General features: G+C 52.0%; 1 protein-coding gene across 2 annotated transcripts in view; it reads left to right on the forward strand.

Moving 5' to 3' along the window:
• The first annotated feature begins 276 nt into the window (after positions 1 to 276).
• Positions 277 to 12907, forward strand: part of SLC4A1 (solute carrier family 4 member 1 (Diego blood group)) — a 43427-nt gene continuing 30796 nt past the window's right edge. The window contains exons 1-3 of one of the 2 annotated variants that reach the window (XM_090044199.1): positions 277 to 433; positions 7995 to 8099; positions 8698 to 8794. In XM_090044199.1, coding sequence (XP_089900325.1) covers positions 8082 to 8099; positions 8698 to 8794 — 115 coding nt within the window. In that variant the 5' untranslated portion in view covers positions 277 to 433; positions 7995 to 8081. The remainder of the gene's footprint in view (positions 434 to 7994; positions 8100 to 8697; positions 8795 to 12907) is intronic. The other variant, XM_090044198.1, reaches the window with a different exon arrangement.

The following is a 12907-nucleotide window of genomic DNA, read 5'->3' on the forward strand; positions in this document are numbered from 1 at the left end:
AAATGAGATGCCGTAGGCTGGGACAGTCATGCTTGAGAGAAAAAAAAGGGCATCAAGTCAAATTGGCAAAAACTGGTGAAGCAGCTGGCACAGGAGCCTGCAGGAGCCAAGGGCAGAGGGTTAGGGAAGGTGCAAAGGAGAGACCGTGGCAGGGAGGGGGAGCTTGCCTTCTGCAAGATGGTCTCCCCAGATAGCCTGTTTACTGGGCCTTGGCTGGGGTGAATCTAAATGGGGCAGGAGAGAAGCACCAAGCTGGTGGGGCAAGGAGATTAGGGAGGTGAGCGTGACTCAGGGCTTTGAAGCTGCCCTGAGTAGCTCCCAGGTCTGTCTACCCTCAGTGCAGCAGCAGGCCAGCACAGCTGAGCGGAGGGCTCCAGGCAGGGCAGCCAGCCAGGAGGCCCCAGAGCCTTCTCAGAACCTCCCCTGGTACCAGGTCAGTCTGCTACTTCTGTCATCTGTCAGGGGCTGCTGGCTGGGGAAGGTGATCGAAAGGAGAGATGGGAGTGGGGCAAGAGGGATGCATTCACTTGGGGGTTGGGGGGGGAGGGACATGAACACATTATATCCACATGTCCTGGAAGGCTGATGGTTTGAGGCACAGTGGTGCCATTTGGCATGGGTACCACTAAGGAGGTGCCCACCATGCCAGGGATGAGGCAGCCTTGAGCCCACCCTGATCCCAGCTGGCTTCCAACAGAGCTGGCATTCAGATGCACACAGGCTTCTCTGCATCTTGTGCTCTCTGAGTGTGTCACTTGGGCACCAGCATTTGAGTGGACTGGCTCTCTACATCCCTGGAGATGTGGAAGCTATGCCTGGGTAGCCAGAGCCAGCATCTGCTCTGTAGTATGTGCAGAGTATGGTGGGCTGATCCCACAAGCATGTGTGAATGGGGCTATTGGGAGCCCCATTATTCTCATGGAAAAATAGAAGAGATGTGAGCCAAAGGAGCAGACTAAGCTGCCCTGCTGGTAGGCTGGATGGACATGTGCCAGGATCACTGCTAGTTGATGGGCATGCTGGTTTCCCTCTGGAGTGGCAGGCTCCAGGATGGGCCCTGGAGCCTATAGCAGCAGAAAGGGGGAACCCAGCATCTCTGTTGCTGCTGTCTCCCTTTAAAGGTAGAAGCTAGTGTAGCAGGCAAAGTGGCAAGCTCCTGACCTCCAGCCTCAGCTCCGAGATGAGTAGAGCTGGGTCACATGGGAGCATCAACACATGGCTGTGGCTTTGATACTTGGATCTGGGGCAAGCGCTGAATTGCTCCTTGTACAAGGAATGGACATCTGGTTATATGGCAGCCTATTCAGCCCTGTGCAGGCCTGGGGAGGAGGGAAAGGGTCAGTCTTGATGTATCTCATTTATTGTTCAACAACTATTGCTTGAGGGCTGCCAGGATGGCAGAGGCTGATAAACTGTATACTGCAGCATGTCATGGCACAGAGGGGGCATAGACTCTGGTCTGGAGGACACTGTGTTATATATTATGGCAGAAAGGGGTATGGATTCTGTAATGTTGCTCACATTGCTAAATACTGTGGCATAGGGGTGTATAGGTACTATAGTGTGGCTCACAGCTATATAAGGCAGCATTGGGGAGTATAGATGCTTTATAGTGGCTCACTGCTATAGTGTGGCATAGGGGAGTATAGACTCCATGTTGTGGGTCACTGCTTTATACTGCAACATGGGGTATGCAATTCTATACTGTGGGTCACTGCTCTGTAGTGTGGCAGGAAAGGGCAGAGATCCTGTACACTGTCTCACTGCTCTATTGTGGAGGCACGATATGGACCCTATATTGTAGTCACTGCTGTCCACAGTGACACCTTGAGTTCCTTAAAGGTGCCCAGTGAGGGGAGGGGGAGAGCAGGGATTTGGAGAGGAGATGATTGACAGCCACTTGTCACTCAATCCCAGAATCTCAATGTTCCTGAGGAATAGAGGCAGCCCCCACCCCAAACTCCCCCCTCCCTTGCTCTTCTCTCTCCTATTGCACCCTCTGCTCTTTCCTTGCAGAGCCCCTGGGTGTCTATCCCTGCTCAGCTAGACCCAGCTACAATCTCTTGCACTGCCTGTCCTTTGGGGTTCCCAAGCTGAGCCCCCACAGGGCTAACAGAGGCATATGCAGTGACCTAGGGTACATGCTTTCTCCCAGCAGGGAGTTGCAAGTGGGGGTTGATAGCTCAGGGGGATCAGGCCCTGTATTATCAGCTGGGAGCAGAACACAGCTGATGCAATACCAGCCCCACCTCTCCCTGCTGAGCAGCTAACCCCAGGTAAATGTGCAGCAAGCACTGGATCTCAGCTGTGCCTAATGGTTCTCTTCTATTGGATGCCTTCTGCTTCAAAGCACCTTGCGAATGGGGCTTGCTCTGCTCACCATGGAAATGCAGCTAGCTGTGGGATGGAGCGTGACAGCTGTTCTACAAGGCACGGCCCTGCCACATAAAAGGGTGTGGGAAAGGAGAGGAGAATCTTATACCCAGCAAAGGGGATATGGGGTGAGAGAGTCAGAAACAGAGCAGTGACAACTCCTGAGTCCAGGGTCCATGTCTCTCCCCCCAGGACTCAGCACCTCCTTGCACCAAACAGACTCAGGCTGGCATAACTGGCAAAGTGCCACCAAATGAGCATCACTCCTTGCTGGCATAACTGGCAAAGTGCCACCAAATGAGCATCACTCCTTGCATCCCCCTGAAGTTCCCAGCCTGAATACTTGAGCCATACGACATTGGTTTCCTGGGCATGGTGCTCCTGCAGGGTCTGCCAAGGGCAGACTCCATACCACAGCGTGAGCTCCTATGAGCTGGGCAGCTACCAGGGAACACATTGTATCTCTCCTGGTGCAGCCAGTGTTATCAGATCAAGACCCAGAAACCCCCTTTACCCCACTGCTCCCCTCCTACACTCCCACAGAACGGACAGGTCTCCACTGCATTTCCACCAGTGTCTCTGCCCTGGATATTCCCCATCCCCTGTGAGACAGCAGTGAGTTTGCCAGTTGTCTGCATCACCCTGTGACAGGGACATCTCCTACACCCTTATGCCCACCCTAAACAATTCCTCCCTACTGGCTGGTAGACAAAACCAGCACATGGAAGACCAAATGTGGACCCAGAACCATCTTTTACCCTCGCAATCAGGGCTTCCAGGACAAGACACAGCTGTGCAGGGGCTCAAGAAGGCCCTGACGTCTGTGGCAGGTTGCTTCACAGTGCCAGGAAGGCACTGAAAACTCAGGGCTGGAAGCCAAGCAAGGCCTCAGGACAGGATCGCCACCACATCATGCCCCCTATATTGCTTGGTGGCTGGAGAGGTAGGAGCAAGCCAGGAGTCTTATAAGCTAGTAACACACAGCACCAATTCACTGTGACAGCCCAGTTCCTTAAGCCATTCCTGGTGCAAAGGCCCCAGGACCAAGCCCTGATAGCCTTGCAGATGGCCTAGACTCATCTGGCAAGGAAGGCAGGAGTCTTGGTGGGGAGCCAGGACTTCTGAGATCTGTTCCTGTCCCAGACCCACTCTAGGGACTGTGGGCAGGTAGAGGGTAAGGGCTTTGCATGTGGGTGTTGCCCTCTAGTGACCAACTTCAGTTACTATCACAGACTGCCCTGAGGCAGCTTTCCTTTTAGCTGTGGACATGAAGGGTTGTGGGTTTGGTGCTGAAGGTCTGAAGTACAATCCCTGGTCACCAGCAGGGTGTTGCATAGTATGTGCAACCCTAATGCTTGTTCCTCAAACCAGATGCAGCTGCCTTTAGACAGGAAACCTAGTACACTACCTTTAGTCCAGCTGCCATTTTGCAGGAAACCAACACTCAGCTCCAAAGTCATTTTGCTTTTTCAGAGTAACAGACACCCTAGACAATGCTTAGAAACAGGCCAGCACTGAATACTGCTGCCTGGGAACCCACCAGCTGGCTAAGACTTTGTAAACCACCTGAGCTGGAATCACTGTGTGCCCAGATGCAAAATCAGAGGTGGATTTAGGCTGTGAAGTCTTGTAGTTTGAGGGAGCTGTGCATACCCTGGATCTAGGGTTCCAGGTCAACCCATTAAAGAGACAAGTCTTAAGGCTTGCTACTAGTTTGGGGTTTGAATTGATGGGCCCCAGCACTTCAAGAGAAGTTTGGACCCCCTGCCCTGTCTTTTCTCTCTCTTACGTAAAGATCTGAGAGGGAATGAAGGGTCTGTATTTGAATGCAAACACTATTCAAGGTACCCAGATTGCCTGTGCTGGCATGGGCTGGACCCTAACACCTCACCAACTCATAAATGTTGCCCCAGATTTAAGTAAATCACTTTAAAAATATTTAAATTAAGTAACTGTAGCATGTTCAAGCCCCACAGGGACAGCCATAACACCCCCTGGTGGCTATGTGGCTCCTGCTCTACTCAGACTCCCTGTGCACCCTCCCTCTTCTCTCACCTGCCATACCTTGATGTACTTAGTTGATTTGAAAAAAGGAAGGCTGCCCTAGGGTCCCAGAGTGAGCCCTCATCCATCCTCCAGCCATCAGCTCCCTCTCAGACCCCACTGGTCCCAGTCCTGCCCCTTAAGCATTAAGGGGACGCCCCTGGCCCATCTGTGCCCCAGGGCACCCATTGCTTTAAGGGCTATTCATGGGCTCCTTCTGCCCTTACAGCCATGACCATGCCTCACAGATAGGGTTTACAACCCTCCAGGAATTAGATAAGTCTCCAAGAGACTGTAAAGTGTTTGCCTTCCAGATGTAAGCCAGAATAACCCAGGTTTAAATTGACATCAGCACATCCACCAGGAGTTGGCCAGTAAGTTGGGCTCAGACTCCACCTCAAGTTGAAGGCTTGTCTGCTTGGGCCAGATATTCCCCAATTAGGGAAAGTGCAAACTTGAAGTAAACATCTCTCTTAGGTAACCCTCTCATGGAGGCAGTCTTATTCCAGAATGAATGTGTCCGCGTGGGGAACTAATCCAGAATAGCTATGCCACAGTGTCTCCTCTAGGGAATGTCCCACTGTATACTACTCCTTTCATCAGCGTCTCTGTGCAGAGGCAGCTTCCCAGATTAAGGAAAATAAGACGTCCTTTTTTAAATACGTAGGAGGTAAAAAGAAGGTCCCGGGTAATGTGGGGCCCTTGCAGGACGCCATGGGAAACTTGGTCGTCACACCAGATGGCAAAACTAACATGTTTAACGATTTCTTTGCCTCCGTCTTCCTAAGTAGGGACCAGAACAGCCACCTCCCTGCTGGGCCCCCCTCAGGCCCCAGGGGAGGCACACCTGGGCCACGGGTTAGCGAGGATTTAGTTAGGGAGCTTCTGGAGGGGTTGGATGTATTCAAGTCGGCCGGCCCGGATGACCTCCACCCTAGAGTTCTAAAGGAACTGGCCGAGGTCATTGCAAGTCCCCTGGCACAACTTTACGAGCACTCGTGGTGCTCTGGTGTGGTGCCAGAGGACTGGAAGAGGGCCAACATGGTCCCCATCTTCAAAAAAGGCAGGAATGAGGACCCGGGAAACTATAGGCCAGTTAGTTTTACCTCGATCCTAGGCAAGCTGTTTGAGAAAATTATGCTGGCACACATCCAGGAGGGGCCAGCAGGGGACTGCATGCTTAGGGGCAACCAACATGGGTTCATCAGTGGCAGGTCCTGTCAGACCAACCTGGTGGCCTTTTACGATCAGATCACCAGATCATTAGATGCAGGGGTAGCAGTGGACATAGTCTTCCTGGACTTCCGGAAGGCTTTTGACACTGTCTCTCACCCCGTTCTCATTAAGAAACTGGGGGGCTGTGGTGTAGACACCCACACAGTCAAATGGGTCACCAACTGGCTGGAGGGCTGCACCCAGAGGGTGGTAGTGGATGGGTCCTTCTCAACCTGGAAGGACGTGGGCAGTGGGGTCCCCCAGGGCTCGGTCCTCGGGCCCGAACTGTTCAACATCTTCATCAGTGACTTGGATGAGGGGGTAAAAAGCACCCTGTTCAGATTTGCTGATGACACTAAGATGTGGGGGGACGTGGGCACATTGGAAGGATGCAACAGGCTACAATCAGACCTAGACAGGTTACAAGGGTGGGCGGACGAGAATAGGATGGGATTCAGCACAGACAAGTGCAAGGTGATGGACCTGGGGAGGAACAACCGGCACCATACCTACAGGTTAGGGAACTCCCCTCTTGTCAGCACGGAGGCGGAAAGGGATCTGGGGGTCATCATTGGCTCCAAGATGAACATGGGCCGGCAGTGTGGGGATGCAGTCAGGAAGGCCAACCACACCTTGTCATGCATCCACAGATGCATCTCGAGCAGGTCCAAAGAGGTGATCCTCCCCCTGTATGTGGCACTGGTCAGGCCGCAGCTGGAGTATTGCGTCCACTTCTGGGCACCACACTTCAAGAGGGATGTCGACAGCATGGAGAGGGTCCAGAGGAGGGCCACTCACATGATCAGGGGACAGCAGGGCAGGCCCTACGAGGAGAGGCTGCGGGACCTGAACCTGTTCAGCCTCCAAAAGAGAAGGCTGAGGGGGGATCTTGTGGCCTGTTATAAACTAGTCGGGGGGACCAGCAGGCATTGGGGGAGTCACTGTTTCCCCAGGCACCGCCAGGAGTGACCAGGAATAACGGTCAGAAGCTGGCAGAGGGTAGGTTTAGGTTAGATATCAGGAGGCGCTACTTCACGGTCAGGGCGGCTAGGGTCTGGAACCAACTTCCAAGAGAAGTGGTGCAGGCTCCTACCCTGGGGGTGTTTAAGAGGAGGTTAGATGAACATTTTGCTGGGGTCATTTGACCCCAGTATTCTTTCCTGCCATGGCAGGGGGTCGGACTAGATGATCTGCTCAGGTCCCTTCCGACCCTAGAAACTATGAAACTATGTGTGACTGTAGATACAGTGCATTTCAGAGACCAGTTCAAAGCAGGCTCAACCTAGCTACCTCAGTGCCCTTTGGCCTGTCCCTAGCCCCAAGATGGGTTTCTCAAGCAAGCTTAGGACCTACTGTGGTGTCCCCAGTGAATCACTCCTGTGCCTCAGCATCTCCGTTAGTACCTGAGACATTGTTCTTTGCATAGGGAACTCTCCAGCACTGGTGAGAACATGACGCCCTCCAGCTCCTACATGGGGCCTGTGTTCAGCAAGAGTATCCAAGAATGTGCACATGTGAGGAGGGGGAACTTATGACACCCCCTGAAATGCATTCCTGGCTGCATTCAAAAGGCATCATTTCCAGTGGCCTAGGAAGCTTGGATGGAAATACCAGAAAACCCTCAAATCTTCTCTCACAATCCAAAACACCATCTGCACGTGTGTGGGAGCTGGCAGCAAGGGACAGATGTCACCAGGGAGCTGGAGCAGGTCCTGGAGCACCCACTGCCAGCCCTGATGAATGAGGAGTGCTAGAATAGTGTGTAAGGCTTTGGCTAAGATCTACTCACTATGGCAAGACCTGAACATACATGGGATGGGAGACTGTTCCCATTCCAAAGCTCCCAGCCCAACTCAACAAGGTAGAGAAAGAAGCAATGAAGTCCCCATGTCCCCAGCAGGCAGAGGCACACCCCATGTCCCAAAGTGCTAGCTGTGCTGGCTGTGAAGCATTGGGTAGTACCAGGTGATGGGAGCTTACCCAAAGTCAACCAGGAGCTTGCCACTAGGCCAGGAGCTGAATGATGCAAGCACATGCCCTGTCCAAACCAGCCCTGAGCCTACAGACAAGGCTTGTACTCCACTACCTTGCCCATACCTTGGGGTCCTGTGCAGGGGCATGTAGATCCTGGGGCAGCTGTGTCTTGAGGTGAGGTCTGGGCACTGTTAGGTCTTAGGGTGGAAGCAAGGCTCTGCTGTATTTTGGCAATGGGAGGCAGGATGTTTCTGTGTCTCAGGGTGGGGGCAGGTTGCACCGTGTTAGCCCCCTGCTTTTGGATGGGCACAGGAATCCTGGTGTGGGCCAGGTCGTTCCTAGCCTGCTCTTGGATGCCTAACATGGTTCTCCTCTCTTTGCCTTTCCAGAGCTTTTGGCCGATTGGGTTATGTTGCCTGCGGGCTGACAGCTGGAGAGTGAGAGTCACAGAAAGAGTGACCAAGAGCCAACCAACCATGGACACTCCAGATAAGGTAGGGGCCACCAGCCAAGCCTGGTTCCTGCTCGACTCAGCCAGGATGTTGCTGCCTGGCTCTCCTTCAAGGATCACTGTGCAGACACCATGCTTTACACTGTGACAATCGCCTGTCACTAGGGAATACTGTACAGATATTCCACTTCCATAGAGCGCTACTGTGGAGACATGACACTATATAGGGTGCTACAGTTACCCATCATTAGCGAACGCTGTACAGGCATCCCACTTCATAGTGTGCTACAGCTGCCCATAGGAACTCACTCTGTAGACACCCCACTTCACAGTGTGCTGCAGTTGCCCACAGAGATTTAACCTGGTGGGCATCAACTTACCCTCTGTAGCAGTCCCACCAGGGGAATCACTGTACAGATACCTTCCCTATCCTATGCTGGTGTCCCTATCAAAAGCAACATTCATAGCCTGCTGGCTCCCTCTCCATGGGTTGGCTCATGGGCACATCTCTATACCCAGAAGAGCTGGGGAGACCAGACTCCAAGCTCTGCTGTAGGACTAGTCACTGGGATGATCTGCCCAAGCCACACTGCACAACAGGGAGGTGTAACTCTGAAGGGTGCTCTCCTGTCTCTCCTTAGGGGGACTATGAAGCTATGATGAAGGAGACTCTGGGCTTGGAGAACTATGAAGATCCTGAGCAGAATCTATCAGATGTTTCACTGGGCGAACAAGACAGTGAGTAGACCTATGCATTAGGCTCATTAAGGGTTAATGGGGGGGGCGGTGTCTGGGTGGGGGCCGGGGGGAGGGGGAGTAGGATAGGAGCTTCCCCACTGAGGCTTGTAGTAGGGCATGGAGAGGGCAGGACACGCTGTCTGGGTCCTCTATGTTCTGCCATTCATCAGGCACATTAGGAAGGGTTCTCATGACTTCCTGTCCACTGCTGGAGCCTGGATGCCAGGCTGGAGGGACCTTCTAGGGCAGGAAAACCCTGGGCTCCTGGGACTCTGCCCAGGTGCTATGGTAAACACTGGTATACCCGTGTTCTGGATGTGCAACAAGATCCCTCTGTGCATAGGATATCCAGACAGGATACGTGCAAATAATGCAGAATAAAGGGCTACACCCACAGCAATACACCCAAAGCTACACCCACAGCAGTAGTTTAGCTCTGCCTGTGCAAAGTTCTTCCAGATGAGCTGGAGATAATACCCCATGTATGCATCTGCACAGGAAATGCCCAGCTGGATGTGATGGGATAGGGTGGCAGAAATAACCCACTGCAATGAAGGCATTCACAGAGGAGCAAGAAATGCAGTGGCGAATGATGGATCATGCCAGAGGAATGTCATGGTAGATGAGGGTGGTGTGAGTGGGGGAAAGAGGGATGCCATGGGCTAGAGGACAGGGCACTGCATTGGGACTGAGGAGGCTGAATTCAGTCCCCAGAATAGCCATGAGTTTATTGGGTGACCTTGGACAAATCAATCTATGAAGTAAAGTAGAAGTGGCACTCCACTGCTTCAGTGGCACACAAGGCAGTTGGCCCCTTAGGGATACTCAGGTATGGGACTGGGGGAATGTGGATCTTGTATGTGCCTGGAATGATGAGCCTTTCTGGATTTCTGAGCAGCAGTGAACTCTGTGCAGGGTGTGTCTTTGTGCAGGGTCAGGCTGGGTGATGCCCTGGATGGGGCCTGCAGGAGACGTTTCTGCAGTAGATGGGGTCTGAATCTCTTTTGAGCAAATAGTCCAGTAAGCTGCTAGGGCAGAGACTCCTGTCCCTTTGTGATCACGGATGTCCCCAGAATCCCAGTTCAGCACCCTGTCCAGTAGCCCAAGGTGCTTTCTTCTCACATACAAACCATAAGCAGTAATGTGAAGAGCAGGAGGCTTGTAGCCCTGTGTTGGTTGGGTGGTTACAATCCCTGGTCTACATTTCATATTGCTGTTTCCATTGAACTCAGGAGGTTGTGTCACTTCCTGTCCTAAAATGTTGTGCAGAATTAAACAGCTGCTCAGTTCCCCCCTCTCCCTCAAAGGTAGCTGCATTCCCCAGGCAAGGATAAAGATCCTTTGGAACCTCACATGATTTAATCCCTTAACACCTCTAAAACAAGTTGAGGTCCAAAGGTGAAGTAAGAAGGGCAGAGCATTTGAATGATTAAAACTCCACCACTAAGGTATAGGTGCTGTGACAAGCTAAAGAGAAAGAAGCCTGAGGCACATGGATTGCTTTTTAATGGATAATATTGTTTCAGCAGGTATGTCCAGGCCAGTTCCAAGGAATCAATGCCCTAGGCTTTGCTCAAATAACTTGACTCATCTCTCAACAGTTTCTTTGGCCTATAAATATCTGTGATGTTCTTTTGGCACAGGGGTGCAATTCATGCAGTCCTGTTTACTCATTTAAGCAGTGTTTATGTGCTTTTTAATGTGCTATAATCTCAGAAGCTAAATAACTCTGAAAGCAATGCTGATAAGCGAGGTCTAATGCTTTGTGGCTTTAATCTCAGTGGTGCCCACTCAATGATAATTGGGCAGTCCCGAGCTTCCCCATCTCTCCAGCTACTTCCTTGGGATCATCCCGTGTGTGCCAGGCCGTGATGGGGGAGTGTCCCAGAAGCAGCCATGGTGCTAGGCAGTGATAGTGCTCAGTGCCGGCTTCCCCACATTTACACATATAGCCAAAGCCAAGTATCAGCAAAGGGTCTGGGCACATGACATGTTTATTCTGGTGTAATCAGCCTTTACACCAGGATAACAAAGATGATATACAGCCCTGCACCAGTTTTACCTACTCTGAGCTGATGTAGAATTATTCTGGTAAAGCTACAAGTTGCACCAGTGTGTGCATCACAGCTTATTCTGGGGCAGCTGTTTGCTCAAGCAAGCAAGGTAATCCCTGCACCCTGCCATGTGCTGGTTAGGCACATGCAGCAACCCTGGACAAGCTGAACAACTGTCTGCTCTGGAGCCCAATGGAATTTATCTCCATGCCATGCATGAAACCAATAAGAGTTATACTGGAGCTGAGTGGTGACAGGGTGAGCAGTGTGAAGGAGTTGCAGGGGCCAATGTAGGTGTTACTTGATCCCTGTTGCCCACCCACATCGCCAGCAGGGCTCTAGACCCTGGATTTTAGTGGTGATCCTCATGCCTACTGACCCCACCCCCAAACTCCTAACTCCTCTAGGGGCATGGCTTTCTTTGCAGGCGGTATTATTGACACCCCTGAGTCATAACAATGTTAAAGGTAGTGTATTTGTCTGGTTTCAACATTGCCATCTTCTGGTGGCTTATGCAGCACCCATTTTGAGCGTCCTATACTGAGGGCCATATGCCCTTTTCCATAGCTCTTTTCATCTCCATGCATCAAAAGGGTTCATTCAAGGTATCCCTGCACTAGGTGCTGTACATACAGTTAGGAAGTCTGAGCAAACAACACAAAGAGAGGGAAGAGAAGGAGAAGCAAGGAGAAAAGATGTGACATGCCCAGCATCAAGCATGATCAACCCTCAGCACTCTCCTGAGAGAAGCAAGAAAGTAAAGTAGCTCTTTATGGACAGAAGGAGAACAGTGGAGTGATGTGCCCAAGGTTACCAAGCAAGTCATTGTCAGAGACCAACTTACAGCAGAGGCCTATTTAGGCAGCTAGTTTGGTGCTCTGCTCCCTGGGCTACATTTTAAGGTGCGTGCAGATGTCCGACACTGTAAAAAGCCTGCCATTCTGAAGATGTCAGGAAAGGGAGAAATCAGGGACTAGGCACAGCAAGTGCACAAGGGGGAAAGTGTGGTCAATACAGTGGGGACTGGAACAAGGATCTGTGGAGCTCAGAGCACAAGCAGCTAGCGCACATTAGCAGCAGCTGCAAAACACAGGCTCTCTGCAGCCTGGGCCTTTTCCAAGGATAGAGCCGAGTCCTCCCCCTTCACCATTGTCCTGGATGCTGAACCCCAGAGGAAGCCCCTTGAATCTGGAAGCCCCAAAATCAGGACAAACCCTCCTGAAGTCAATCACTGAGCTAGGGACATGCCTAAATCATGCAGTGAGGAGCACAATCTTCACCTTGCCCCAGCCCTGACTCATGTGGCCTCATACCAGGGCTGTGAAAGTTCCCTTGAGTGTGTGTGTGTGTGCCTGTGTGTTGCACAAATGGGTGTGGGCTGGTGCCTATTTTTCTGGGTGTGTGAGACAGGCATATATAGAGTGCATGTATGTATGTGTCTGGGTATGTAGCAGCCTGGGTATGGAGAAGGCTGTTTATGTGTATGTTTGGGCCTGAGGGGGGTGTGTGTGTGTGTGTGTGTGTGTGTGTGTGTGTGTGTGTGTGTGTGTGTGTGTGTGTGTGTGATAAAGGCACAGTATATGTGTCACCTCTGGGCTTGGGGAGAATGTGGGTATGGGCAGGGCTTTGGGGATATCGTGGGGGAAGGGCAAAGCAGTGCTAATGCTTGGGACTCGCACACATGGTTGGATTCAGAAAAGCAAACCCTCCAAGCCCCCGCCCCATCCCATTTCACCTGAACTCAGGTGGCAGATCCACCCTGGGCCTGCTCACTGGATGGCCACTGTGCTATGCCCTATTTCACTGAGTGGACCCCTGTGGGAGAAGACGTGTGAGTGTGCATGCATTCATCTCCCACATTTTCCTGCACTGGCACCATTTGGAACCAGCCGAAATGCAAACAGTGGTCAAATTCCAGAGCGGGCACCTGCTTGTCCACAAGGAAGTCAGCACCAGAGCATCTTGTTATTCACCAGCACAGAGCAGTTTGGGTGGGGGCTGTGATGCCTTGAGGTTGATTAGATGTGCGTGCAGCTCAGCATGGGGGCAGGGTAGCAGT

This window comes from Crocodylus siamensis, chromosome 4, assembly GCF_052110815.1.
Source record: "Crocodylus siamensis isolate JL-2025a chromosome 4, ASM5211081v1, whole genome shotgun sequence".
Classification (NCBI taxonomy): Eukaryota; Metazoa; Chordata; order Crocodylia; family Crocodylidae; genus Crocodylus; species Crocodylus siamensis.